The 26881-nt window shown below is 46.4% G+C and overlaps 2 protein-coding genes across 7 annotated transcripts in view; one reads left to right on the forward strand and one right to left on the reverse strand.

Annotated features, from left to right (window-relative positions):
* CD247 (CD247 molecule) overlaps positions 1-12253 on the forward strand; it is an 83908-nt gene extending 71655 nt beyond the window's left edge. Inside the window, exons 2-8 of one of the 3 annotated variants that reach the window (XM_027526551.1) lie at positions 5474-5577; positions 6745-6801; positions 7367-7447; positions 7995-8027; positions 8760-8816; positions 10351-10392; positions 11088-12253. In XM_027526551.1, coding sequence (XP_027382352.1) covers positions 5474-5577; positions 6745-6801; positions 7367-7447; positions 7995-8027; positions 8760-8816; positions 10351-10392; positions 11088-11153 — 440 coding nt within the window. In that variant the 3' untranslated portion in view covers positions 11154-12253. Of the gene's footprint in view, positions 1-5473; positions 5578-6266; positions 6405-6744; positions 6802-7366; positions 7448-7991; positions 8028-8759; positions 8817-10350; positions 10393-11087 lie in introns of those variants that run through there. The other 2 variants (XM_027526541.1, XM_027526562.1) reach the window with 2 other exon arrangements.
* A 2772-nt stretch (positions 12254-15025) lies between these two features.
* Positions 15026-26881, reverse strand: part of POU2F1 (POU class 2 homeobox 1) — a 215385-nt gene continuing 203529 nt past the window's right edge. For all 4 annotated transcript variants that reach the window (XM_027526583.1, XM_027526572.1, XM_027526599.1 and 1 more), the window contains exon 16: positions 15026-25978. In XM_027526583.1, coding sequence (XP_027382384.1) covers positions 25668-25978 — 311 coding nt within the window. In that variant the 3' untranslated portion in view covers positions 15026-25667. The remainder of the gene's footprint in view (positions 25979-26881) is intronic.

The raw sequence follows: 26881 nt of genomic DNA on the forward strand, positions 1-26881 counted from the left end.
CCCATCCAGCTCGGCTCTAACCTGCAGGTGTCCTCAGGAAAAGTACTCTACTCCTGTGGTATCAGTCTATCAATGAGTGAATTGCATCTAGCAATAGCCTCTTGCTCACCTTCTGGGCTCTCATGAGAATCAAACTTGATCAGGTACAGGAAGTCATTTTAAAAGTGCATGTTGGGATTCAAATGGGAAGTATCCTTGCCAATTGGATGTGATGGAGTTTGACAGATGCCCTGCTTCTAAAAAGGATTTGCTGGAGGGGGAGATGGGCATCAGTGTGTGTCTGTAGATTTGGGCTACAGAAGGACCAGGTTAATAAGTCCTGTTCAGTCTGTTTAGGAAAGCTCATAGTCTGCCTGGGAGACAGACAAACAACACAATTCAAATACATCTCGTCCAGAAAAACCAGACTCTAGTGCCTCCAGGCTGCCTTTGGGGACCCAGAATCTTTCTGTTAATGGTCAGTGCCATGAAACTTCCACACTCTGGGCCTTTATGAAGATGACCAAAGGGTGTATAGAGATGGCCGAGCTCACTTTCACTAATAAGACTCATACCATTTTTAGATGAAACGTGGAGAGACACACCTCTCTGCTGTAGGTGCACCTCACCTTTGGTTGCAGGACACAGAGCTTTTGCCTAGCTCTGAATTCACAGCTCTTACTGTTTGCTGGCTTTTGAAACTTAGTCACAGCAGCTTGTGAACATTTCACATTGTGTCTCCCTCCCCAACAAGGCCTGGTTCCCCCTGGAGCCTCCTCTGGACCTCTGGAGGTCCCACGGGGCCTGTTCCAGGCATCCGATCATGCAGGAGCCTACAAATAGGCAAAGAGTTTATCTGGAATCTTTATTTTGTTGTCATTGTTGGTTGGGGTCTTGAGTACTGCAGTTCAGGAGACGCAGATTCAGGTAACCCTGAAAGAGTGTTCCAAGGAAGAGAAAGCATCTGGGGTTTATGAAGACAAAAAGCCACGAAGCTGTTAAGAGTTGCCTGCTGAGAACTGTGGTTGGCTCTAACATGAGGTGGAAAATATTTGTCCTTAAGGAATCACAAGTTGTTTTGGAGTGTGGGTTCCATAAGTAGATAGATCGTCATGAGTTATTTTAAGGTAAGGGTCTAGTAAGTATCTTGAAATTCTGGCAGGTATTCTGGGTGACATCACTGGGTCAAAAGATCAGATTCCACACAGGCTGAGATGTTCACAAGTCATGCTTTCTTAATGATTTCCTGGCTCAGTTTTAGAGAGCTCTTTTAGCAAAGCTCATGCAATTTTTATTTTCATTTCACGCGTGCTACCTGGCAGGAAGACTCCAGTTTATCATGCTGTGGCCCACTTCTCCAGTGCCTACCGGATGGACGACAAAGAGAGGCTGGGCAACACCTAGAATCCAGGCTCCCAGTTCAGGCTGACCCTGAGCATCTGGACCCGCACCAAGTTTGTGATGAGGGTTGGAGTGAGCCTGCGGGCAGGCAATCTCATGGTGGTGAACAACCGCAGGTCACAGACTGGGTCCCCCTTGCTCCCTGTGTTCTAGTCCCGGATCCACTGCAGGAAGTACTTGAAGGTTCAGGGTCAGCTCTTCTGAAGCTCCAGGCTTCCTTTTTGCCAGGTTGTGTTTTGCCCTGGAGCAACTGGAATGACCTAAGTAACTGCTCTGTCTCAGCCTGACCACCTTGGGTGAGGCCTGATCCTGGAGCGCCTATAGGATAACAGCAGCCTAGCAGCACTCAGATGGGTCCTAGCCCAGCTGGGCTTCTGTCCCCTACTTGTCATGTGTCCATCCAGAAGTGGGGGCCCAGAGAGGCTGGCCCTGTGCCCTGGGACCTGGATACAGTGGATTGGGGTTGGGGAACTGGGAAGAATCCTCCTGACTTCCCAGATTTGCTGAGTCTGCCTTGTGCAGGGGATCAGAGTGGTTTGCGGAGGCCCAGATTGGAGGGGAAAGGATCACAGGGTCAGATTCTACCCCCAGCTTTCACTTTGCAGCTCAGCTGGGAGCATTGCTCTTTTGCTCTGCAAATAGGGTGAGATTCTTTTTCACCAGGTCACTATCATGTCCTGGCCTGTGCTAAGAGGATACTGGGTTCTAGGAGGTTCTGTCTTCATTTTCCTCAGCACCACTTTTCTGATATGAAGGTAGCACCTTCTGAATGGGAAATCACATGACTGCTCAGAATGCATCCTCCCATCAAGTGCTCTTTGGTTTAATTGGTGTCGCCTCAACATGCTCTGGTTACCTGTGCAGTTGTGAACACCCAGAAGTTAGGCAGATCAGCGTCCCTAATCCTATCTGGTTTAAAAGTTATTGACATGATTTGACCCTTTCTCCCTCAAATAAATATATTGGTGGTGATTTGGGAAAAAACAAATCATGGTGATAACAATAGCTGATATATGGAGCACTTATTATTAATACATGCCAGGCATTAATTATTTTATTGAGATAATTAAGCCTCACCATTACCTAATGAGACAGTTAATATTATTATCCTGTGTTATGGATGAGGAAACTGAGGCTTAGAGAAGTTCAATAATACACTGTTGAGAAGTACACAAAAATTGCAGTGCACATAAAAGACTGAGGCTTTGCTTTTGTTTTTTGTCTCTTTTTGGCAGTGAAATTTATACTTGTGGTAGGGCATAGCTGTATTGCTGAGAAAGGCTGTGCCTGAGGGACACTGCAGCTCTGAATTTCGGCTCTGCTGTGCGCTGGCCCATGCTCACGCCTAGTCCCTACCCCAGACAATTAAATGAGAACCTGGGGTCAGAGTGGACCCCAGGCTGATTCTAACATGCAACCGGGATTGAGAATGAGAACCCTTAATCAGTATCTGGGTACTTGTGTAAATTCTGGGGTTCTCTTGGGTGCTGTGGATCTGGGGCAGAGGATGGGAAGCGTGAAATAACACAGGTTCTCCTGTTGTTTAGGAAAACAGCCACCAAATAACCCCACTGAATACCTCTCTTAGGGACTGAATGTGGTGGGGACAGAAACAAGATGCTCAGGGAAGGAGGAAAACGGGTCTCTCCCTTGGGGATGGGGAGGCAGGGAAGGAGCCAGAACCTAGGACTGTCTATGGCTCCTGTCTTTGAGTTGTCAACTTGGAAAGCTGCCTGCTGTTCAAGGGAAGCCCCTCCAACCTGGGTGTGGCCTCAAGAGCTAAGACATAAGCCCTAAAAGAGCAGGGACTCAGAAGACCCTACTCAAATGCTAGACATGTTATCCTTATGGAGGAAATTTACAAAAACACCTACCAGTACATTCTCTCATTTGAGTCTCACCACACCCTTAAGGTAGACAGGATGACCCACCATTTTACAGATGGAGAAACTGAGGCCCTGAGAGGTGAGGTGACTTGCCCAAAACCACATAGCTACTTAGTGGCAGAGGAAGGACTACTGATAGAACCCACCTGATACCCAATCCAGGGTTCTTTCTATTTCAATATCCCCTGACATCAAGCAGATGCCCAATAAATATTTAATTAACCACACAACTGAATTAGGCCCTGGGTCCCTTCAAGGAACTTTCTGGATTATCACTGCCTTCCTCAGTCCCATTCTCCTAGCATGGTCACAGTTGGACTCGGCGGAGGGAAGTTTTCTACCCCGGGGTGTGTGCGGTGATTAATATCCTTTTTTTGACCAAACTACACACAGCACATTTGTCTTTGGTCATAAAATCATGCTGCTGATCAAAAAGAAAGAAAAAAAAGAAATGTGGTCCTATTACTTATCTCTGGGGAGGGGCCAAATCCTCTCCCCCACTGCACTGGCTCTGCACAACACCAAGAAATATTTCTCCTTATTTGTTCTAAATTTACTGTCCAGTAATTTTTCTGTTCTCATTTTATGTGACAGGCAACTAAGCGATTTTCTCCCAACCCTTTTTCTGAATCTCAACCACCCAAATAAATCTCCGCTGACACCCCTCCAGTCCTAAAAGGAAAAACAAATTACCCCAGCTAGGGTGGAGTGGCCACCAAACGTGGCCTTTGCTGGGGGCTGGCTTGTCTCCTTACAGGCCTTCAGTGTGTGTGGTGTGTGTGTGTGATCAGTCCTGTCTGAATCTGTGTGACCCCATGGACTGCAGCTGGCCAGGTTCCTCTGTCCATGGGATTTTCCAGGCAAGAACACTGGAGTGGCCTTCAGATCCCCTACTTCAGACTTGACTCAGACAGACAAAACGGTTTCTGAGCAAGGACTATGGGACGTTTACAAAGAAATCAGTGCCTGGGTGGGGGTGGAGCGTCCCGAGTTAGGGAAGGAGTCAAAGGGTTGAGAACAGAAGGATTCAAGAGGGCTGGGGGTGAGGACTAGGGTGCAGCCCTGACTCACCTGCTCCCAGGGCTTGTGGCAGAAGCCAAAACGTTGCTCCTGCAAGAGGGAGGGCAGGGCTGGGCCCAGGAGGTCGGGGACGGAGGGGGGGGAGGAGGGGGGATATGCCACCTGGGCTCTCCTGGCCTGCCTCTTACTTGCTGAATGCTCCTGGCTAAATCCGAAGTTCTCCCTGTCTGTGTCCACCTGGCGCTGTTGGGAGGGACTGACAAGTTATTACATCAAATGGGTGTTTAGCACGAAGTAAACACTAAAGAAATGTTATAGTTTTCACCCTGGGCAACAGAAGAGGCAGCTGAAATAGGGTAAATAACTTGCCCCAAATCACAGAACTAATGAGGAGGAGGCCTTCAAGTCCATGTTATCCGCTCCCTTACGGGGAGCCTGGTGGGCTGCCGTCTGTGGGGTCGCACAGAGTCGGACACGACTGAAGCGACTTAGCGGCAGCAGCAGCAGCAGCAGTCCCGAGGTAGTCCTGCAGGCGTCCATTAGAGGGCGCCCTCGGCCCGGGAGAGATTGCGGCCGCGGGACTGCGGCTTCCGTGATACCAGGCAGGGGGTGGAGTTAGACGCCTACTACACTCCGTTTTACACTTGAGTTGCTGCATACATATCTGGCAGAAGAACAGTCTAGGCTAAATCCGTGTCTCCTCTCTCACAGTGCAGTGAGCTTTCAAAAAATGCTTTTCTTGTTTAACCAGAATGTTTACTGTACCTCCTTCCCCGACCCCATTGTACTTTAGTTTGCGTGGTACATACTGTGAGGGGCCCCTTGGCAATTTGGGGTGGCTTCCAGATTACGAGGTTCACACGGGGCTCGCACCTATCTGGGCTCCCATGCTGGGAGGCAACAGCACAGGGTGTTTTCCTGCACGATATGCACAATGGACAATTTCCCCTCCCCCACTTAGTTTTTGCCTCCTTCCTGTCTTCCAGGCTTTGTGGCCCTGCCAGGTGCCAGGTCCACTGCTGGGGCAGGCTAGGTTTCCCCGGAGGTTGGTCCAAGGTGGGAGAGAGGTTGTGGTCAAATGGGGTCAAATCATCATGATTTCCTTGACCTGTCATGGTACTTGCCTTGCGCAAGCAGACATGTTCCTTCACCTGGACCTGGCTAATCAATTTCATCTCTTGACACAGCGGCACAGAGCTTCGGCCTGCTCGATCCTAAACTCTGCTACCTGTTGGATGGGATCCTCTTCATCTACGGCGTTATTGTCACTGCCCTGTTTCTGAGAGCAAAGGTTGGTGCCCCTGGCCTCTGCGGGGAGGGCATGGACTCCCCAACTCGGTGGATGTTCAGAGGGTCTTGGTCTTAGAAAGTCTCAAGCATGAGTGGTTGGTATCCACGGGTAAAGCAGAGACCAACCAAGTGTGCACCCTGGGTGGGCTGGAGAGGTGGGGGGTGATGTTTTGCTTAGCCGGACAAGAGTGGGAGGCTGAGTGTACAATTGATTGTACGCTGGTGCTGGAGTTTTAGTGAGGAGTCATACAGATGTGTGAACATTTAGGCGTCTCAAGGGAGAGGTTCTGCTAGGAAAGGGGGTTATGCTTCAGTGAAGAGCAGGGAGGTGGGGGCCTGCAGCCTCTTTCCAGACCCTGCTGTCCAACTGCAGACCCAGGCTTGGCCAGCCTTTTCTCTTCAAACCCGTTTTTCATCCGTACGTGGGAAGGTTAACCCAGAGCATCGGTTTTCACCTAGGGCCCTGCAGGTCCTGCAGTACTTGGAGGCGCTGGGGCTGGGGCTGGGGGTGGCCGTGGCGTGGGCAAAGGGAGAGGAAACCTCGGTCGTTAGGACTTTTGTGCCTTAACCTATATATATATATATTTGGATTTTGGACTTTAGCAAAACATTTTATTATAAGAAACAGTGTCTTACTTTCTTAAGTTTGAGAAACGCTGCCCTAGATCATCTGCCAGGTGGTTCCCAATGTTCTGAATCTGCAAGAGCCTGCAGTTTCAGCTGAGGGGCATGAACTGGAAACAGAGCGAGGCCAGGTGCCTGGGCCAGGCCCTCAGAACACAGTGCCACACGGACACAGTGTACCCGGATGCCGGGGTCAAGATGGAGGTGGGACCTCTCAACTAGTCCTCCGACTCCCTGGGAGGAAGCGGCCGGGAGAAAAGCCCAAAACGCAGTGGGCGCGGCCCGGGAGGCCGGCGCTTCTGCGCATGCGCGAGGGCCCCGGCCGGGGAGCGGAAACCCGGGTGGGTGCTGGGGCACCTGCGGTGACTGCGCTTGACCCCTGCGAGGAGGAAAGACAGTTGGGCTCAGAAATGAAGCTTTCACGCCCCGGGGTCCCGCAGGGGCCCAGCCCCAGCAGACAGGGCGCACGCCGTTTGCAGTGGAGAAGCGGAGCGAGGCTGCTCGCGCAGAAAGTAAAGCGCTTTCTCTCTTCTTCCCCATCCAGTTCAGCAGGAGTGCCAACGCCCCCGCCTACCAGCAGGGCCAGAACCCGGTCTACAACGTAAGTCCGCCTCTCCCGGAGAGCCTAGCCTAGAAGTGCACGCCTCTCCTGGGGCGTGGGGGAAACAGCGGCCAGGGGCTCGGCTGTGGGCCTGGTCCGCGGCTATCAGCTTTGCAGGGTTAAAAACCTCTCTGGGACTCAGTTTCCTAACTCGTAAAACGGGGATAGTCACCTTGCCTGCTTCGTGGAGGTGCTGGGAGGATGCCGCTCCCTGGCGGTGTGCTGCGCGACAAGCGCCCACTTAGGTCAGTGCCTGCTCCAAGCGAGCCCCCGCCCGGCAGCAGTTTCACGGACCAGAGGGATGGGAGGTGGAGAAGGAAAGTGCAGATCTTCCCTGCGGTGGAGAAGCGATTTCACTCCCTCCGTGCAATGGGACTTTGATCGAATAGATCATGCATCCCTCTCCCAGCCCCCCTCCCAGTAATATGTTCTCTGAGAGGCTTTCTGAGATGATTGTGTGGTCCCTGCTGCTTTGTGAGCTATCACTCGTAAAGAACTCCCTGGCCTACCTGCCCCATCCTCCTGAGCTTTCCTTTCTCATCTGACTCATTTCTGCCTCTTCTAGGAGCTGAATGTCGGCCGAAGAGAGGAGTATGCGGTCCTGGATAGGAGAGGGGGCTTCGACCCTGAGAAGGGGGGGAAACCGGTAGGGCCTTTTTGTGTTTGCATGTGTGTGTGTGAGTGTGAGTGTGTGTGCAGGCTCAGCCAGGCAGTTGGAAGAGGGCTCCTTGGGGCCAGCGCGCTCTTCACAATGCTGGACCTTGAGGTGCGAGGCCTGGCCAGGCGGACCGTTGGCCACCACCCCATCCTCCGCCGCCGCCCGGGGCTCCTTTCTGCCTCACACGGGCCTTCACAGCATGAATGTGGCAACGCTAATACCAGACTCTCAGCAGCTCTGCCTTTTCAGCTGTAGACTCCACACCCTGTGGGAAAGGGAGCAGCTGGAGGAGGCCCGAGGTGGGGTCTTAAGAGCAGAGCTCAGCTTGGGTGTGAGAGCACATCTGTATGCATCAGGGAGCAGGAGGCCATGAAGGCCCCGGGGCGGCTAAGCTGACTGTAGGAGCGCAGGGAGGACGCGGGCTGAGGAGGCGCCCACAGCTGTGTGGAAGGGGCAGAGGGAGGGTGTCTCAGCTCTCCTGGCCTGGATTCCTGTTTCTCCCTTGCTAACTTCTTCCCCTTCTCTCTCCCAGCAGAGGAAGAAGAACCCCAACGAAGTCGTGTATAATGTGAGTAGAGGAGGTGGCATATTTTTCTTTGGAAATTTGGGGGGTAGGGCTGGAGAAGGGCTCTAGACAAAGGTTTGGCTCCTCGCTCTGCGGTCTTTGCCTGACTTGACTCCCGGGCCGAATGACGCCTCACCGGCTTGCTGGCTGCAGTGGCTGCTTGTAGGAAGCCCCCTCGGCCTGCCTTCCCTCTTGGCCCCTGTGCCTGCTGCTGGAGTTCCCGTATCAGCCTGGTTGGGACCTAGCAGGGACAGTGAGGTCAAGCTGGGCAAGCCCCTGGGAGGGACTCCTGTTCCTAGGAGCCAGAGTAGTCCCTAAGTTTCGCCTCTTGTTGAAAACCTCACCATCCTGGGTGTTGATCAGTGTGTGGGGGACCACTGCAGGGGGTAACCTACTGTAAAGAGAGCTACTTCTTCCTATGGTGTTGGCTATGTAAAGAGACAACTAATCTTGGGGCCTTCGCGTGAGCTCTTGCATTGTCCAACATGTGTGTCCTTTGGCTAGGACTCCACGTCTTATCTCAGGCTCTAAGCTGAGCTTCTCAGCTCAATGCAAAGGGCTGGCAGCTCAGAGGTTTCCAAAGGGCTGGGGAAGAGGGTGGGGTTGGAGCTGATTGTTGGAGCCTTGAATATAGAACCCCGCCCAACTTGGGAATCTAGAGGTTTCCTTTTGCAGGGGAGTCCACAGCTTTCTATGTTGGTTGGTAAAACCAGTGTCTCGTGTCCTCTTCTTCAGGAGCTAAGAAAAGACAAGATGGCGGAGGCCTACAGTGAGATCGGCATGAAGAGTGACGTGAGTGTTGTGCTCTCTTGGTTCCCCAGGCTTGGGAGGTGTGGGGGGTGTTCCCAGAGCCCATCCCTTCCTCCTGGCACCTGCAAAAGCCCATGGGATGGCCACCAGAGGCAAAGGCTAATCCAGCTGTGTCATCTCTTGATAGTATGTAAGGTACTCAGACGGGACTGATGCTCTTTAGGATTAAAAATCAAGTTAAATTCTAAATGGCCTATGCTTTTCAAAAAAGGGTAAAATCTGTCACCATAGTCAAGTGATTAATGTGTATCAAAGTATGTTTAGCACTTGGGATGGTGGGGCCCTTGTTCATAAACGATTAAGAATTTCCAGATGGTGAGCGCAGAGCACTGACCCTTCTAAGTTTGATCCCTCTGTAACTGCATATGTAGCATGCCTACGAAGCTGGCCTGGCTTGTGCTTTACCAGGCAGATGGTCTCATTTAACGCCCACAATAACCTGATGAGACATGTGTGCCCTTCCAGGCACAAGAGGTTCAGTAACTTACCCAGGGTCACGTAGCTGGTGATGGGGAGCCAGAATTTGAACAGATCTACAGCTGGAGCTTGTACCCATGACATAGTTGAGTATAAATGACTAGATGAGAATTTTTAAAAAATTTATTTCATTGACATATAGTTGATTTAGTGTTGTGTTAAAGTGATTTGGTGATTATATACATCCTTTTTCATATTCTTTTCCATTACGGTTTATCACCAGGATACTGAATATATTTCCCTGTACTATATAGTGGGATCTTATAATTTATCCATTTTATCAATAATAGTTTGCATCTGCTAATCCCACACTCCCAGTCTATTCTTCCCCCTACCCTCTTGGCAACCATAAGTCTGCTCTATGAGTCTGTGAGTCTGTTTTGAAGATAAATTCATTTGTATAATCTTTTTAGATTCCATATGTAAGTAATATCATATGGTTTTTGTCTTTGGCTTAGTTTGATAATCTCTGGGTCCATCCATTTGCTGCAAATGGCATTATATATACAGTAATATTCTGTCATATGTATGTACCACATCTTTTTTATCCATTCATCTTTTGATGAACATTTAGGTTGCTCCCCTGTTTGGCCTGTTGTAAATATTGCCGCAGTGAACACTGGGGTGCATGTATCCTTTTGAATTGTAGTTTTCCAAGATCATATGGTAATCCTACTTCTAGTTTTTTGAGGAACCTCCATAGTGATTTTGTTAGTTAGCCAAGAATTTTGAGAGCTGCAGGGAGGCCTGATTATTCTAAGCAGTGGGCACTGTGGCCAGCATCCATGCAGCCCAGATCCAAGAATATGATGAGGTTCTGCGCCAGGCAGAGCAAACCTGGGCCTCACAGAGCCTGGCTTCACCTTACTCTGCGGAGGCCAAGGTCTAACCAGTGACCTGAGGGCCTTTCTCTCCCTGGGCAGGGCTGCTGGCCAGGAGATGGTCAGCTCTGTCTGGGGCCCTCCAAGTTGGACCCTTGAGCAGGAAGGCTGCTGCCAACTGTCTGACTTTTTAGCCTTTTCTTGTCTCATTCCCACAGAACCAGCGGCGAAGAGGCAAGGGGCATGATGGTCTTTACCAGGTAAGTGCAGCTGGTGGTGCCTCTGGTCTACACTGCCGGTCCTGCTTCCCAGGATGGCATCATCTAACCAGGACCATGGTCAGGCTCCCTTGTGTTTCTTGTTGGCAGTGCCAGCCCTTCAACAGCTGAACTTGGCAAGCCAAGGGCACCTATTCAGGCCTGTAGTGACTGCTCTGCCAGTCAGTCCCTGAGGCAGGGTTGGGATTCAGCCTTTCAAGCACATCACTTGACTCTAAGGAAGAGGCAGTGGGAGCCCTGGGGGAACAGGGCAGGGCAGACAAGTGGCAGTCGCCCAGAGGCTGTGTGGTCTTGAGTTAAGGACACCGAACAAGCCATTTCCTGCCTCTTTCTCCACTGCTCTGGGCCCTTGCAGAAGCCTTGCTCTGCCTCATCCTCACACCTAATAGGGTGGGTGAGAAGACTGAAGTAAACAAATCAAGAAAAATAACTTTAAATAGAAAGTGTTGTTGTAGTCGGGCGCTTAGTTTTTGCAAATCAGTGTGAACTGTGCACACTGAGCACAGCTAGCTTTCTCTAAACACGGAGCCCCCAGCTGTGGCAGCGGGGCAGCTCTTGGGCTGCCGAGCTGGCGGGGGGCGCAGGCCAGGTTGCAGCAGACGCCTGCTGGCCTCCGGCCGGCCCACGCGCACACAGGGCTTCTGACCTCCTCCTCTTTTCTCATTTGTTTTTCCCAGGGACTCAGCACAGCCACCAAGGACACCTATGACGCCCTCCACATGCAAGCCTTGCCCCCTCGCTAACAGCTCCTGGAGTTTCAGCACTCACAGGCCAGACCTGTAGACGCCCAGATTGTTAAAGATACAGGATAAAGCATTTACAACCTAGTTCACTCACATTTCTCCACCACCCACGTATTTCTCTTTATGAATGGGATGCTTCAAGTTGGTCATACATTTGGTCATACCCAGTTCCAAACTCACACAGAATTTTGTCCTTGGACGCCGTGAGAGTGTGCATCCCCATGCGCTTCCTGAAGAGTCCACTGTGAACGCGGCATGTTCTGAGGTTTTCTGGTTTCCTGGGGACTGGGCAGGCCCTACTCCCTGCAGCTCCAGGCTCTTACCTGGGAGTCGGGCCTCCTCCTCCTCAAACACAACTGAATTCAGGGTGTTTTGTAAAGTCCCCAGAGAAACCACAAATGTTAGTGCGTGTCCTAACAGCCTGTACTGTTCTGTCCGTTTTTGAGTAGCTTTGCTCCTGCTGTAAATTTGGCTTCAGTTGTTACCCTACCCCCTAATTTCAAGGCAACTGGTGATTGGGCCCAGAAGCGGGCAGAGGGGAAGGTGGGGTAGGTAGCGGTTGGTACTGGTAGGTCAGGGAAGGGAGCAGGGGAGCCAGAGGCCTGGGGAGGGGCATGAAGGAGCCCTCCTGCAATCAAGTGTACATTCCCCATGGCAGAACTTGTATGCCAGGGCCTCTTTTGGGACCGAGAGATGAGAAAGCCTAGCCTTGCCCTCGAGCAGCCCATACTCTCACAGGGAAGCGAGCTGTGAAGAGTCTGGGATGGAAGAACATAGCGGTGTCATTGCAGATGGTGAACGAGGTGAGCCGGCAGCGAGAGAAGCAAGACCACATTCTTTGCAGCCACTTGCTCACCTCATGGAATGAGACAAACCCATCATGGGGAAGGCCTTGAAGGACAACTTGGTATAGCTTGAACCTAGAAAGATCCCAAAGGACAGTGGCATCACAAAAAGAGCCTCAGCTGACTTGTTGGAACAGGGCTGTGTAATACAAGGGCACATGGCCATGGATGGAAACCCACTCTGCTCGGTCTTAATTTATACTGGTTTGCTAGAGCCTTACTCTTTTGCATAATAAATACCTTTAGTGAAAATGCTTTACTGTGAGCTTCATTTAGACAGTCAAGCCTATAATGGTCAGCTAGTCATCAAGGAATCACCTGCTGCCCCTGCAGTGGGAGCAGGACTGCTGATTCTTGGGAGAGAACAGGATGGTTCCCCGGAACATGCAGGAGAGCAGGATGCATCCAGTGGCCCAGCCCGGGGCTGTGCCTGGGGCAACACGGTGTCAGGATGGGCACAGCCTTCTGTGGGAGGTGATAGGAGAGCCCTGGGTGCAGGGCTCACAGCATGGAGTAGCGGGGTGCAGGTGGGAGAACCAGAGAGGCCAGCCGAGGATCCAGGTGTCAGGAAGAGAGAGGGTGTTGGGGGTCATGAACAGCCGCCAGTGCCACAGCACAGAACCTGTCTATAAGGTATGGGGAAGGGACAAAAAAACATTTTGGGGGTCAGATTCTGCCCCCAAAAGTGACCCTGTCCCCAGCAGTATTTTGTCTTAACTGTAGTGGCTGTTTATAAGGCCCTAACTCAGTAAGCCTTCCCAGATGGCTCAGTGGGGATCTGCCCGCCAGCGCAGGAGACATTGGAAGATGCCGTGGAGAATAAGATGGCAGCCCACTCCATCCAGTGTTCTTGCCTGGGAAATCCCATGGCCAGAGGAGCCTGGTGCGCCGTAGTCCGTGGGGTCTCAAGAGTTGGATGTGACATAGCAACTAAAAGAACTCATGAAGCCACCAATTAATACTGGGTAGATTTTCAAAGGACATTGAAATGCAAGGCCATGGCTATTAAAAGCCCCTGAGCATTTGGGATTCCAACAGGAGTGACGTGCCTCTGCCAGGCAACTCACAGAGGCATTTGGTCTGTACCCTGGCCTCAGAGGGGAATTGAGTTCCACCCACCAAGTATTAACTAGCACCTTCCTCTTCTGTACCTAGCACTTTGCAAGCTACCAAGAAGGCTAGAGAAGCATCATCACAGACTTAGGGACTTAAAATTTTGTCACTGGATTTCGTCCACACCATGTAAAGAACTCTGCATCATGCTAGTGTTGTGATCCACATGGGACCCTCAGGCAGAAGCAGGGAGGAGTGGCCGCTGATGAAAGGGTGTAGACAGAGCTCACCAAGGTACAGAAGCTGTGGAAGGGTTTGTGGAAGGCAAAGATCTCTGAGGTGGAACAGAATGGCTGAAAACTCAACCCTAATTCTGTAACCTGGTCATGGGGCAAATAATACCATGTTGTTTTAGCTGTTCATCCACTGACTGCAGTTCATAAAGACAAGTGACAGCTCTTTTTTGGCTGCTGCTGCTTCATCATCTTATCAGGCATCTTAAAAACTGAAGTTAGCTTCCCTCTGTTAGTCAACATGAATAAGCCTCAACCTCATACCTAGTTTTAAGGTCAGCTAAGTTTCATATAGGCTGTGTATGACCCATATGGCTGGCCTGAAAATAAGAATTTGACCTAATTCTGTCAAGATTTTGACTCAAGAAGTAGGAGGAAAGCTGGCTGTAAGCTATGGGTGCAGGAGCTTGCCCAGGGTGGCTGGGGTATAGGACTCACTGGACTTTGTGCAAGACAACTACACGGAGGCCAGTGGGAGAGGATGGGGTGGATGAACTGGCAGGACAAAGCGCCAGATCAAGATGAGAGTGGCCCTAGTCGTCAGAGAAAAGGCTGCAGTAAGAGAACTCACATCCTTTCATGAGGAATTCGCTTGGCAGATAACCCTGGAGTGGCTTAGAACATAAGCTTTTCACAAAGAACCACAGGGAAACAGGTGGAAATCAGTGCTTTATCTTCAGATCTGCATGTGACAAATGGGTTTTGCTTTCTAAAGTCCTTTTCATGCTTCTGAGCCTGCTGCTGTCTCTACCAAATAGCTGACTCATATTAAAATTGTTTTAAGAAAATAACTTTACAAACTGAAAAGCAAGGTATAAATATGAGACAGGGTGGACTGGGAAAGAGTGAGGCATTCTTTAACATAGGGGAGAAAAAAGCCAGTATTTGTCTTCCATTTGGGCTCCTTTCAGGGCAGCAAGCATACCTTGAGGCCATAGTGCGAGCTCTCTTTCAATCTCTGACTCCTCATTTAAGGGGATGCACAGATTCAGTTCATACACACTAGTTAAAGAGGACACCTCCCAAAGCTTGTTAACAGGCTGAAGTTCCCTCTCTCTGGGAAATTCATTTTGAGATTCCAATTTTCCTTTTTAGGCAGTCAACTCATTGCATTAAGACACTAAATGTTGGCTATAAGAAGCCAGAGGGAGCTAAGTTGTGACGCATCACACAGGAGAAGGAGAGGCCAAATTCAGGATTACCGCCCTTCAGAGGACACCAGAGAATGAGTGTTCAGGACCCAGCAAGAAATGCTAGAGGCACATGGCAGTTTAAACAATCAATTTGGAAGAAGTCAAGTTCAATGCCAGTTCTGAAGTCAAATACACAGTGAGAGGGGAGTTTTGAAGATTTCTCTCACAGGTCAATCAAGGGCTTGTGTGTTTGATCACACAAAGTCCTCAGGCCTGAAGGAGACCACTGCCTCCAGACTCAGGGTCCCGGAAAACCACTAGGGCCTGGGGAGGGAGCACGGTGGTGGCCACAGGGCCCCATGGAGCAGAAGGGGAAGTGTGCAAGAGGCGGGTGAGGGTGGGGGAGGAGCCAGCGTGCTTACAGGGACCCTGGGGCTCCTGAGAGCACCTGCTGGAAAAAAGAAGTTGGAAGGCTTAGGGGAGTAGTGTGGGAATACGTGAAGCATCCAGAATACCAATACGACAACTTCAGAGAAACTCAAACAATATGAAAACACTTGGAAAATGGTTTAATGATGTTTTACAACAGAAATGAACTGTACAGTTACAGTAAGTTTAATATATATAAAAAATTACAGCAGACAAATGCATCTACACAAAATCTACCATTTCATTCTGATTCACTGTCACCTACACAAGCTTTCCCAAGCCTATAGAGCCCCTGCAGGCAGCCTCAGGAAGGGGATCCTATAAAGGGCACTTTTAAAGAGACAGCACCGCTCATGTTCCCCACCACCTCCTCAGGCCTCAGGAGGTACCAGCTAATTCCCCCAAAAGAGAAGTTGCTTGTGTTTCGGGTTTTCAAAACCAAGAAAAAGTGTTTCCCAAGGGCCCAGATAATGAGGTCCTGAACTCCAAGTTATCAGTTGATTCTTATGAAATATTCCTATCAGAGGGGAAATGGCTAACTAGGTATGCTGGGACAGTGAGGCTATACGATAGCCACCCAGACTGTAGTTATCTAAGCAGAAATGTAGAAGGACTCCCAATAAACTACTTATGAATTGTCACTGCCTCATTAAAGTTGCTGGACAATTTTGGAAAAAAATCATTTACACCACATCTTAAGTTTCCACAAAAGAGAACTCAAACTCACATTTTAAAGTTAAGTACATAAAACAAAAAGTTTGGGGAGACCAAGGAGTCAATTTCCCCTTGTATTCCTCCCTTGACAACAGTGGAAAAACACCCCTGAATCAATATTAAAAAAAAAAAAAGGCAAGAAAAGAGAAAGGTGGTAAAGTTAAGATATTTAAAGACAGAGAGAAAGAAAACAGCTTTAGAAAAACATGATCACTGTCTTCTTAAAACAAAATGGAATCCCAGTTGGGATTGGTAATCAGCAAATATTCAATCCAAATTGAACCCAGTGGAAGTTTATTACTGAATATTATGTACACTCAGAACTTTTTTGTTTTCTTTTTTATTATGAACACCTAGGCAGTGAAAACTGTTATGTTAATACATACAGAGACACACCCCAAACATACAAAAATACTATTATTCAAACTACTAAGAATAGGACAGTTATTTTCATGCTATGACTTTAAGAGCATTACACTGAAACAAGAAATGACTTTTTTTTTTAATATCCCAGAAATATACCAAAATATACATCTAAGCTTTGGAATTACTGAGGTTAGACTAATGCAAGTGCTGGGTAATCGTACTTAATACACAAGTCTAAGGTTCTGCAGGAAAGAAATTATCTTTGGTATCTGCATCAGGCTAATATTATTAACATTTGGATTTTGCTTTGGGATAGAGCTTGTATGACCCTAAAACCAAATCCCCCCCTTCCCCAATCAACTGAGATTAAAAAGATCCATGTAAAAAGTTCCTTCATTTGCAACCCCCCACCCCCCAAGTTAAAAAGTCACAGGCATCTACCTAGCACAAAAGGTTGTGAAATACACTGCATAGTCGCACAGTGGTGCTGCAAAAGGAAACAAGTTACAATGAGGAGAAATGGAAAGCTCGATAATCGTTCTGCATGTTTTCTCACAAACAGGACAGCCACTTCCAAGCAGTTCCAGTAAAGGAAAAGAGAGAAAAGGCTCAGAAGGGCAACTTGGCGTGTATTCACCCGCCAGCACCGCCCCAGAGGTTAAAGCACCCAGCAGAGCAGCCAATCCTGCACCAGTGTCTTCAATTTCCCCCACTCTGTGGAGTCCATGGGTGCCCAGCAGCACCCCAACCATCCTAGTCCCTCTGCTAAACCCCCGTGGTGACCACGACTGTTGTAGGGGTGGATCACCGTGGTAACTATAGGGTGTGTTATCATGGTGATGGGCTTCAGTCCACTGTTTTGGAAAATCTGAAATGCCAATTTATTCCATGGCATGTTCACAAGCTGGCAAGAGTCAAGGCTACTGAGCATCTGCCTCTGTAAACCTGGAACGTGGAAAACAGACCCCCTGCCCTTCCAATACCGTCAGAGGCCCCACCTCCCCGCCCCGGCCCCCTCCTCTTAAATGCCAGGACGCCACAGACTGGATTGATGCTGAAGACTTCCCTTTTCTTTGGTTTTTTTGTTTGTTTTGAGTTTATACAATCATTAGAAAATCTTTGGTTTTGGCTGGAAATTTTAAAAATGAAGCAAAACAACACAAAGAAACCACCCTCCCCTGGCTTATAGCAGCAGTAGTAAGACCTGGCAAAGCTTTTTTTTTTTCAACATCGGGGGTGGGAATTGAAGGTTGGGAACTACATTCAAAGAAAAGGTGAAGGGCTGGAGATGCAGCTTCTAGACAGCCCAATGGATATAAGATTGTCAAATAATAATAATAATATTAATAATAATAAAAACTTAAATATTTGGATTTTTTTTGGTCATGTCAAAGGAAAAAAGTGAAATGTATATGCAGCAGTCAGGTTAAAGGAGCCTTTGGTGTGTCTTCCCTTCCACCCAAAGTCCTGAAAATAAGCAGAACCCTGAGGCCTCACAGGGGAAGGGGATGACCTCTCCCTACCAGGGAGAAGGCAAGTACAGGAGGTGATGTGTGGCCAGCAGTCAGAGATGTGGTGGGGGCTGGGGGTGTGGGGAGGGCTGGCCAGCCCCTAAGGGCAGGGTGGCGGGGAACAGATGTTAAAGAGTCCTGGGAAGACCCCTTGCAACAAAAAGAAAGAGACGATTGCAATTTGCCCTCAGCTTGCAGTAGCTTTTAAAGCAGCAACGTTCAGAGGCTTTGGGAAGTCCCACCCTAGGCTACAGGTCCCATGATGCTATAGGCCAGAGTTCAACATTACTCAGAAGAGGGAGGGCAGACTTGGCAACTCTGTAGGGGTTAGAGAAAGTTAAAGCATGTTACTCAGTCACGAGTTAGAAATGAGGTATACAATAGCTCCTGGATTTGTGGTGGGCAGAAACCCCCCACACTTACTCACCTCGTTTCTGCTATCACCACAGCTGCAGGGACTGAACTACAGTCTAATGTAGGGGAGGGCATTTCCTTGGAATGAAACCTCCTGTGGACTGAGCAATGCACACAGGCCCCCTCAAGCAAAGGTAAGAAGCTGGAAGAAGTCGGTCTCTCCCTTTTACCCGCACTCAGGGGAGACACACTATTTATGCTCCCAAAAGCCAATGTTACAACAAAGTCTTAGGCTCTCTCCTTCTCCCACTCTGAACTGTTTGCAGTTTTAAACACAACCAGGCTGGTCCACTCTCCTCTCAGAAAGTCTACGCCTTACGGAGAACGTGTAGGATCAGAACCAAAGACGTTCTGATTGTAGGCACCTCCAGCTGCCTACAACCACAGCCTTTCCTAACAGGACTGTCATTCTGCTTCTCAAAGTGCTTTCCCTTCCTGTGCTATTGTTCAGACTTAGAGACCCTTTGGGACCAGGTAGGAGCACAGAGTCTTCTCTCCCCTTGGCTCTGCCCTTTTCAATTCAAAGGAGATCCCAATTTTAAAGAAGTGTTTGGATGTCTTATCCTGGAAACAACACTGTACCCAACTGTCTGCCTGCAGACTTCTTATATCACGCGAGAGAGCTCGATGTCACTGCCAAGTCACGAAAGAAGCCTTAAGCTGCTTTTGTGAGGTTGTGGCTGGCTCAAAACAATGATGAACAAGTAAACAAACCAAGCTCGGGGGAACTTTGCATCACACTTCAATGTTTTGCTTGCTTTTTTTTATAGAAAATTAGTTTTGGGGTCTGAACCTTCTGACAGTGTCCTGGGTTTGAACTAGAAGGTGACCCTGGGTGGCGCGGTCCTGTACAGAATGGGCTGATTCAGGGTCAGAAAGGATCATTACGGGACCGGCCCTGCCCTGCCCACCCTCGGAGCTTCGCTTCCGCGACAGCGGAGGTCTGTCACGTATGGTCTGTCTTCCCACAACTGTTTCAAGTGATGTTATCTTTAATAGTCCTGTTACCTGCTTCCTGACCTATCTAGTACTTTGAAAAGTCACATAATATTAATATCACTTTTATATAATGCCAGAATAGGATTACTGGTAAAGCTGTCATAAAGTTCTGCAACCTGATCATTTTTTGATAGAATATGAAGAACAATAAATTTCTTTTCCCTCTCCCATTTTCTGTGTCTTATCAATAGTAAACCAAAACAATGAATTACTCAAGTCTCCAGAGCCCATACGTAGAAACATTCTGTAACAATACAGCTCTACGGAAGAATAAAAGAAGGTCTTTCGGGTCTTCATGTACTCTTGCTCTTAAAAATGCTTATTCTTTACGAGTGACAGAACAACTAAATAGCATCTGAACTCACACTGGTGGTACTTGTTCTCACTGTAAGTGTTGGATAAAGGGAAATAAAAGACTCCTACTCCTATCTTTTGCCACACTCTCTCTAAATTTCCCAGCAATTCCAAGAATATCACTGCCACACTGAGCAACTCTATGCATCTTTACAGAACCAGCAGAGTGAAACTAAATAAATCTCTTTCCCAAAGCTAGGACGACCAACAAGACTTCCTTCAAAAGTGGAGATTATAGAGGCGGAAGAAGAGAGGGGAGAGGAAAAGTAGAGAGACAAATGTAAAGCTTTTTCCAAATTTCAGCTTTTTCTCCTTATTTCTGCTGCTTGTGTGGAAAACATAAGAATAAACAATGCAGTGTCTTTGGTATCCAAACGGAACCCCACTTAGGTTCTGTGAGAAGGGTCACCTACTGAAAAATAGCCTTTCTGGACACAGAGTCTATATCTGAACTTGGGAAGCCAAGAAAGTCTGTCCCACACTCTGGCCAGAAAGGGCTCTTAACTGTTCCTAAACCACATCATTTCTCATTCAAGGCAGCCCACCAAGAACAATACTTTCGGCAGTCTCACTAACCGGTCTCTAAAGGTCACACCATCACACGTGTCGGGTGAGCTGGTTGGCTTTCAACTTCTTGATCTGGTTTTCTTCTGTTTGCATTTTTGGTCAAGACAGAATTCGCCTTTATATGAGAAAAGGAAGTGAGGTTTTAAACTGCTGTGCTACCTGCACAACATTCAATAATGTGACAGAAGTTGACAAAAAAATGTTTTACTTTAATTTCCTAAGATGCATCAACCACTCATTTCTCTTTTCCTCTCCAAATTAAAGGGTGTTGTCTAATTCTGTCTCTATTTCTCAACTACATACCCCAACATTCACACATTAATCCTTCTCTTAAGCTCTTGCTACATGAGAGGTAATGAATCATCAGAAGAGCCTGGCAGGGTCTGGGGGGCCCAGGCAGCCATAGGAAGGGATGGAAATGCCTCGAGGACCCTGAACTGGATAATGAATGTGTAACCTGCAAGCCACCACACACTGCACTGCAGCCCAGACCTTAGAGAGGCCAAACCCCAAACCCAAACACAGGGATGATCAAGTTTCCTTTGGCAAGACAGAGATAAGGAAACACACACACACACACACACGCAATGCAATGTTTTCCTTCTAACATAATCACCTTCTTCTCTTCCCCCCACCCCTCCCTAACCCTATAAACTGTAACCTATAAACAGGATCCCAAATACATATAGCATCAGTCATGTTTATCAATCATAATAAACATTAGTTCCACTAAATGCTACAGCTAGAATTATTTCCACTATTTATAAAGTTTTTCCTTTTTATTTATTTGGTTTTTAGTTTAAACCAGCTCTGTAACAATGCTAAGCTATGCTGAGGTATTTTATGAAGGTGCCAGAAGCTAGCTGTTATCCACCAGCATTATCCTCACGGATTAAGGTATCACCATTCAAAGTGAAAAGGAAGAGAGGAAAGGAGATCCAGATTACAGAATAACATAAAATCCACGAATGTTTACTGCTTTAAGCAAAGGCTGAGGGTAGAAGAGCCTACACATGGAACTGCTTCATGAATAAGGATGTTCAGAAGAAAGCAACTTCACAAATCATATGGAAATCTGGGTATAAACTGGAAAACTGAGAAAAGACATATTCCCTGCCCTCTGGCTGGATCCTTTCAAATATCTTACTGAAAATTTCAGGGGTGTCCCATTTAAGTTCTTTAGATTAAGAAAAGTATATGGTAGAACAGGATTAGTATTAGTTTTTAATGGTGAAAGCAATTTATTTATCCTATTTTTGTCCAAGTTCATATTTGTACTGTGTGCATAGATGGCCAGGGCTGCAATTAAACTAAATGCTTTTCACACACACATACAAAAAGGAACTCCCAATGGTTATGATCAACTGAATCCATCAATTCTTGCCCATTTGAGTCAGCTCCCTGTCCATTCTCTCTCGTTTCTTCCTATTGTAATGATTTCACTTTTCTCTTGGTAAAAGTTTTGTGAGGGTGATATGGTTTGGGAACAACTTTAGACTATGAACTACAAAGAGTTTATTTTGTAAGCCAAGTGTTTATTATATACTAATTGCAGTGTTTACTATCAGGATCTACAACTTTAAAAATCTACATTAATTTCCTGTATTTGCAAACGTATCCAGCTTTCCCAGCAATTTAAATAGAAAATTTAACGTTAAAGATTGGGCTGAATTTAAATATTGTGTCAAGCAAGTATCTGTGCTTCTGCATAATATATAGACACGGTTCTCTCCCACCTTCTCTCCCACCAAATAAATGAGGGGTAATAGAACAAAATAACGTAAGAGAGAGGTATATGTGCTTTTCTTCCCAACGATGGATGAACTGTGTAGAATAAATTGGCAAGATAATCTCACTAAAAATCTTTTAATTAATCTTATTTTCCCTTTTAGAAAATGCTACTTTCTAATAATGCTACCATGAAGTACAAATCAGTATGGCCCTAAACAAAATCAAAGTTGGATGCCTTTGGTTCCATTTCTCTAGTAATAAGTTGGGCAAACTGGGATGGTATTGATCTTTCTTAACAAATAAATTAAAGAAAGTGTGTTTTATATCAAGTCATAAATGGATAGGAACAATTTTTTTTTTAATTCTAAAAGACTGCCTATATAACTTCAGAAACATTTAAACTAACATAGCACTCAACATATTTCTTAACTCAAGAACAATAATATTGTTCTTCTGAGAAGCCCTTTTCTAGGTCTTTCTCCTCTGTCCTTTAGATTTATACAGGGTACAAAGAAAGTTTATAACCAAACTGCCCTGCCTGTGATAAGCAGGATTGAGGCAATTACATTCATCACTCCCCAGGCAGGGCCCATTACCATGGGCAAATATAGTATCACTATAAATGCATTTGGAATTAGTCTTTGGCTTAATATGTGTTAACCAAATTCAGGAATAAAATAAAACCTGGATAAAGATTAAGGGGAAAACAAAGAAGGACCACAATGAACTGTGATGACCTACCTGGTCTTTTCTCTTAGAAGCGCAGAAACTCTACCAAACATTTCTTTTTGGCCAAGTGGACTCCTTAATTTCCAGACTCTCCCATATAAGGTGGCTAAAAGTTAAGTCTGAGTACCTTAGCTTAGGAGATTCAAAGCATTTCTTGAGATGATAAAAAAGATGATACAAAGTAAAAAAGGACTAAAGGCTGAGTCATCAAGCAATATGGTCAGTAGACAATCTAGGGATGATGACGGGGATTCAATTTTAAGTTAAACACCCATCAACAAGCTGTTTTAGTGTTTCATGTATACATTTCACAACTTGTTTCTTAAATAAGAGAATAAAAGAAAAATTCTAAGAGTTACCTTTGTCTAAAGGATATATTTCTTCTTTCGAACACAGGTTTTTATGCTGGTTTTAAGTTTATCCTCACAAAGTGATCCACACTCATACCCACACAAAGGCAGAATCCCTTTATCCCAAACTGATTAGAGACTACAGACAGGGCAGGGAATAGAAGACCATTGTACTGACACTTAAAGCTTAGTATCTTTTTCTTAATATGAAAGTCTATTGGTGATCTTATTTCAGAGAGGGAGTATTTCTGAGCCACACGGGGAAACAAACACACACGGCCTTTCCTTGCTCCTCCTCCTAATCCACTGGGCTTGAGTCCCTTGGGACTCAACACTTCCTTTGGTAGCGATTTGGGAAATGAATGCTACAACCTCTAACCCAGTCTGGTGGGTATCAGCGTTTTCCTCCCTGAATCCTTCCTCCTAACCTACCACTCCCAAGGGAGGGACCATCCCTGTGGGCAGCTACAGTATAACTGACAGCCCTAAAATCATCTGCACAGACTAAAATTAGAGACGTCAACTCAGGAAAAGGTTAAATTCAACTACATCAGAGAAACAGAGGGATGAAGAGGAGAACAATTAGTAACTGACACTGCCATTCTATTTACACACCAAACTAAATAAACTACTTAAAAAATCAAGTTAATGTCTGCCCAGAGGATATTACAATTTACCAACATAAAAGATTAAAACAAGCAGCAACTTTTATATAAAATTAATAAAGACAAATGAAAAAAAGAAATTGTCAGTAGCATCTATCTCCTCAATGTGTCTGAACTGCACGATATAAACTAGTCCATTAGTACAGCAGCTTGCTAAAAATTGACTTTGGTTCAAGCTTAGTTAAAAAAAAAACAACATTAAAAAAACATACCACACATAATAACGGTGGATGGACATTTGTTATCGTTTCCCTGCTTGCAGTTCACTGATTTTAGAGGGATTTTAGGAAGGTGAAGGGTACTTTGTGAAATAAAATGGGAAGACAAAAGAAACAGAAGAAAAATTAACAAGGGAACTAAAACGTTTCTGGCCTTTTAATATTAATATGCCTGTCTCCAACTTGAATGATCACAAACAAAAACACACACTGTGTCTGTATCACTGCCTTTCCCAACACTGAGACAAATACACAGAATTCAAGCTCCCTCGTGGACACAAGCAGAGCAAGAAGAAGAAAAATCACCTGTAAGCTCTCTCTCAGCCCCAAGCTTGGAAGGGGAAAAAAGTGCAGTCATGGAACCACTGGAGATGTACACAAGCACCCACAGATGCCAGGCGGGAACCTTTAATTCCAATAAGAAGGGAGCTCAAATGAGCTGCATTGCAGCGATCCAGTCTTTGGGAATTTTTTTGGATACAGATACTATAATAACAGAACACTGACAAAAAGGGAAATCCAATCTCCAGGTTACCCTTCCTGGAGAAGGGAAACCTTCATTCCTATTCATCTCCTTCCATAAACATTTCCTTTTCATGGGCTCATTGACATCGTCTAGAAACACCCTGAAAACAATTATAGAAGCTAACTGCCTTCTACAATGAATAAAGAGATGTGTATTGCCATTCAGACCTACCTAGCAGGAGCATCACTAACAAACCAAGAAGACACGTGAGGTGTGTACAAAGTTCCTGCTCAAAGTCTTTCAAAGGTTCAACAGATCCCATATCTGGCTAATTAGTGCCTTCTCCAGTCAGAGAACCAAGGAGAGTATCAGGGTTAGAGGAACCGATAAGCCATCTACTGAAAAGGAAGTCTGTGGCTGGAGGAAAACGTGGTAACCTCACACTCTTCTCATCACACCTCTTTGGGTGATCCAAACCAATGAAAAACAGTCTAGTAGAGTTCCTTCAATAAACAAAAGAAGGGAAAAGGTTCCCAGTTTCATTTTCTTCTTTGCCAAGTAAGTTAAAGGAAGTTTGGATGAAAAACTTCCACAAAGTGGAAAAAACAAACAAACACACCGACAGTAGGAGCATTTCAGGAGATAAGAAATCAGGAGAACCACCAAGTCAGGTGTCTGCAGTAGTCTTTGCTCTTTGGAACCAAATCCTGCCCTGCAACATGCACAGCCGTTTCCATTCAAAGTAGCAGAAAGCAGCACTGTCGCACCACAGGATCTGGGCCTCAGGTCAATGATCTGGGGTGAGTGAGAGCTACAGTTCAGCAGGAATTCCTTCCTACACAAAAGTGCTCCAAAGGCACCACCTGATGCGGGGGAGGGGGCGTGTGTGGAGTGGGAGTGTTTGCACACACTGCCTTCAGCTTCTGCACCAAGCCTCTTGCATAAGTGGCAAAAGAAAATAATTTTCTAGCACCTCTGTAAGAGTCATCAAGGATAAGGAAACCGGCAAGAACATTCCCCGCAGTTAAGAGCGTAAGTCCCCCCTCACCCTAAAGCCCTCCCACCCCACAGTGTGGGAGCTCGCTGAAACAGGATCCAGGAGCGAGAGATAAACATGTCCAAACTATATATATATATATATATAAAACAATAACAACAATAACAATAGAGATACAGTAATACAGGCCTGCCTAAATTGTACCAGTTAAGAAAGGAACCCCCAACACAATTGATATGATTATAAACACCTTGTTATGACTTAATGGCCTGTACAACAGACCCATAGAAATGATTTTTTTTAAAGAAAAAGAAATTTAGACAAACAAGAAATCCCCTTCCTATGTCGGAATTGGTAACCCACCTTAACTCGTCATCATGACTGCTGGAAATGATAAGTAGTCCTTTCACTTATTTTTTTGTTTGTTTTTGACTTTTTGTTTCTGCCTTTTTTTTTTTTTTTTTTTTAATTTTTGGTTAGAAAGTTCTCCAATCCATGAAGCAATCCTGAAAAGACAGTGTTTTATTAAAAAATTAGGCAAATTTGCTGTCCCATCTCCATCTCTTTTTTCCGCCGTGTGTTTTCTCTCTTCTCTCCCTCCTCTCCCTTGCCCTCGCAACATGGCAACAGGAAGTCCATCACATGTTTCAGTCTCTGCCAGCAGCGCCGCGCGGCCCAGCTCACTGCGCCTTGGAGGCGGTGGTGGTGGTGGAGGCAGCCCCGCTGGCAGAGGCCACAGTGAAGAGAGAGTTCTGGATAGACTCAGCTGAGGTGGAGGTGGCATGAAGGCTGGCTACAGGTCCAGAATTCCCTGCAGAGGTTGCAGCGGCAGAGACCAAGCTAACTGGATTGCTGGTGAGCAGAGAGAGGTTCTGAGGGGTCAGGAAGAGAGGGGCGGTCACGATGTTGGGGGCTCCTCCTGCGTTGGCGAATACCAGGTTCCCAGTCGCGTCCAGTGACGTTATTGGCAGAGAGCCACCAGAAGCAAGAGCTACAGACAAACCCCCGGAACAGGCAGGAAGGAGAGTGTTAGTACCAGCCTGGAGAAGACCAAGAACGCATCAAACGTCCTAAGCGCTCCTACAACCCCGATGAAAAAAGTTTATCCCTTAGCTGAATTTTTCCCCTTAATCACAGTGCTATAATTTACCAACCAAAGATTACTTATAATTTTAAAAGAGCCTAGAGGACTGAAAACTCTAATGAGCATGAACAGGATAGGAGAGAAGAGAATCAGAGTTATATTTTTACCTTGAAATCTCAACTTATTTCATCTACCCAGAAATATTTGTTAAATCCAATAATTTTGATTTAATGAAAATTACTGACTAAAGTAACTCCATTCAAAAGACTATTTTTTCCTGTATCTGAAAACCCCCAACAATCCCCTCACCCATATAATCACACCCTCACATGTATATCTGAGGGTTTTTCCTAGTGGCATTAAAATTTTGATTTCTTACATAATTAAAAAAAGCAAGAGGAACTGAGGGAATGTCCCTGACTTTGGACACGATCACACAATGAGTACAGAACAGTGAGTCCGGGTGCAGCTTGGCATTCTCTGAGACCCCAGGCTTAGGGGCATAGTCCAGTTCGGTACTCAGCTGTGTCTTTTTAGCATCACCACAGACCAGAGACACATTGTAATGCAAGAGAAAAAGTGATTTACCACAAATCTTACTCCAAAAAGAAATCATTTTATAACAAAAGCTTTACAGATCTAACCAGGAAGCAATTTCACATATGATTTAGTCAATGAGAAAGTCAATATAATGTAAGGTAATCTAGGTGGTATTTTGGATTTGTTTGGAACTAACTGCCCACAGTATACTGTAGAGATATCATCCATGAAACACTAATCCTAAATGAAGTTTAGCAGTTTAAAAACTGT

This window comes from Bos indicus x Bos taurus, chromosome 3 (assembly GCF_003369695.1).
Source record: "Bos indicus x Bos taurus breed Angus x Brahman F1 hybrid chromosome 3, Bos_hybrid_MaternalHap_v2.0, whole genome shotgun sequence".
NCBI classification, from domain to species: domain Eukaryota; kingdom Metazoa; phylum Chordata; class Mammalia; order Artiodactyla; family Bovidae; genus Bos; species Bos indicus x Bos taurus.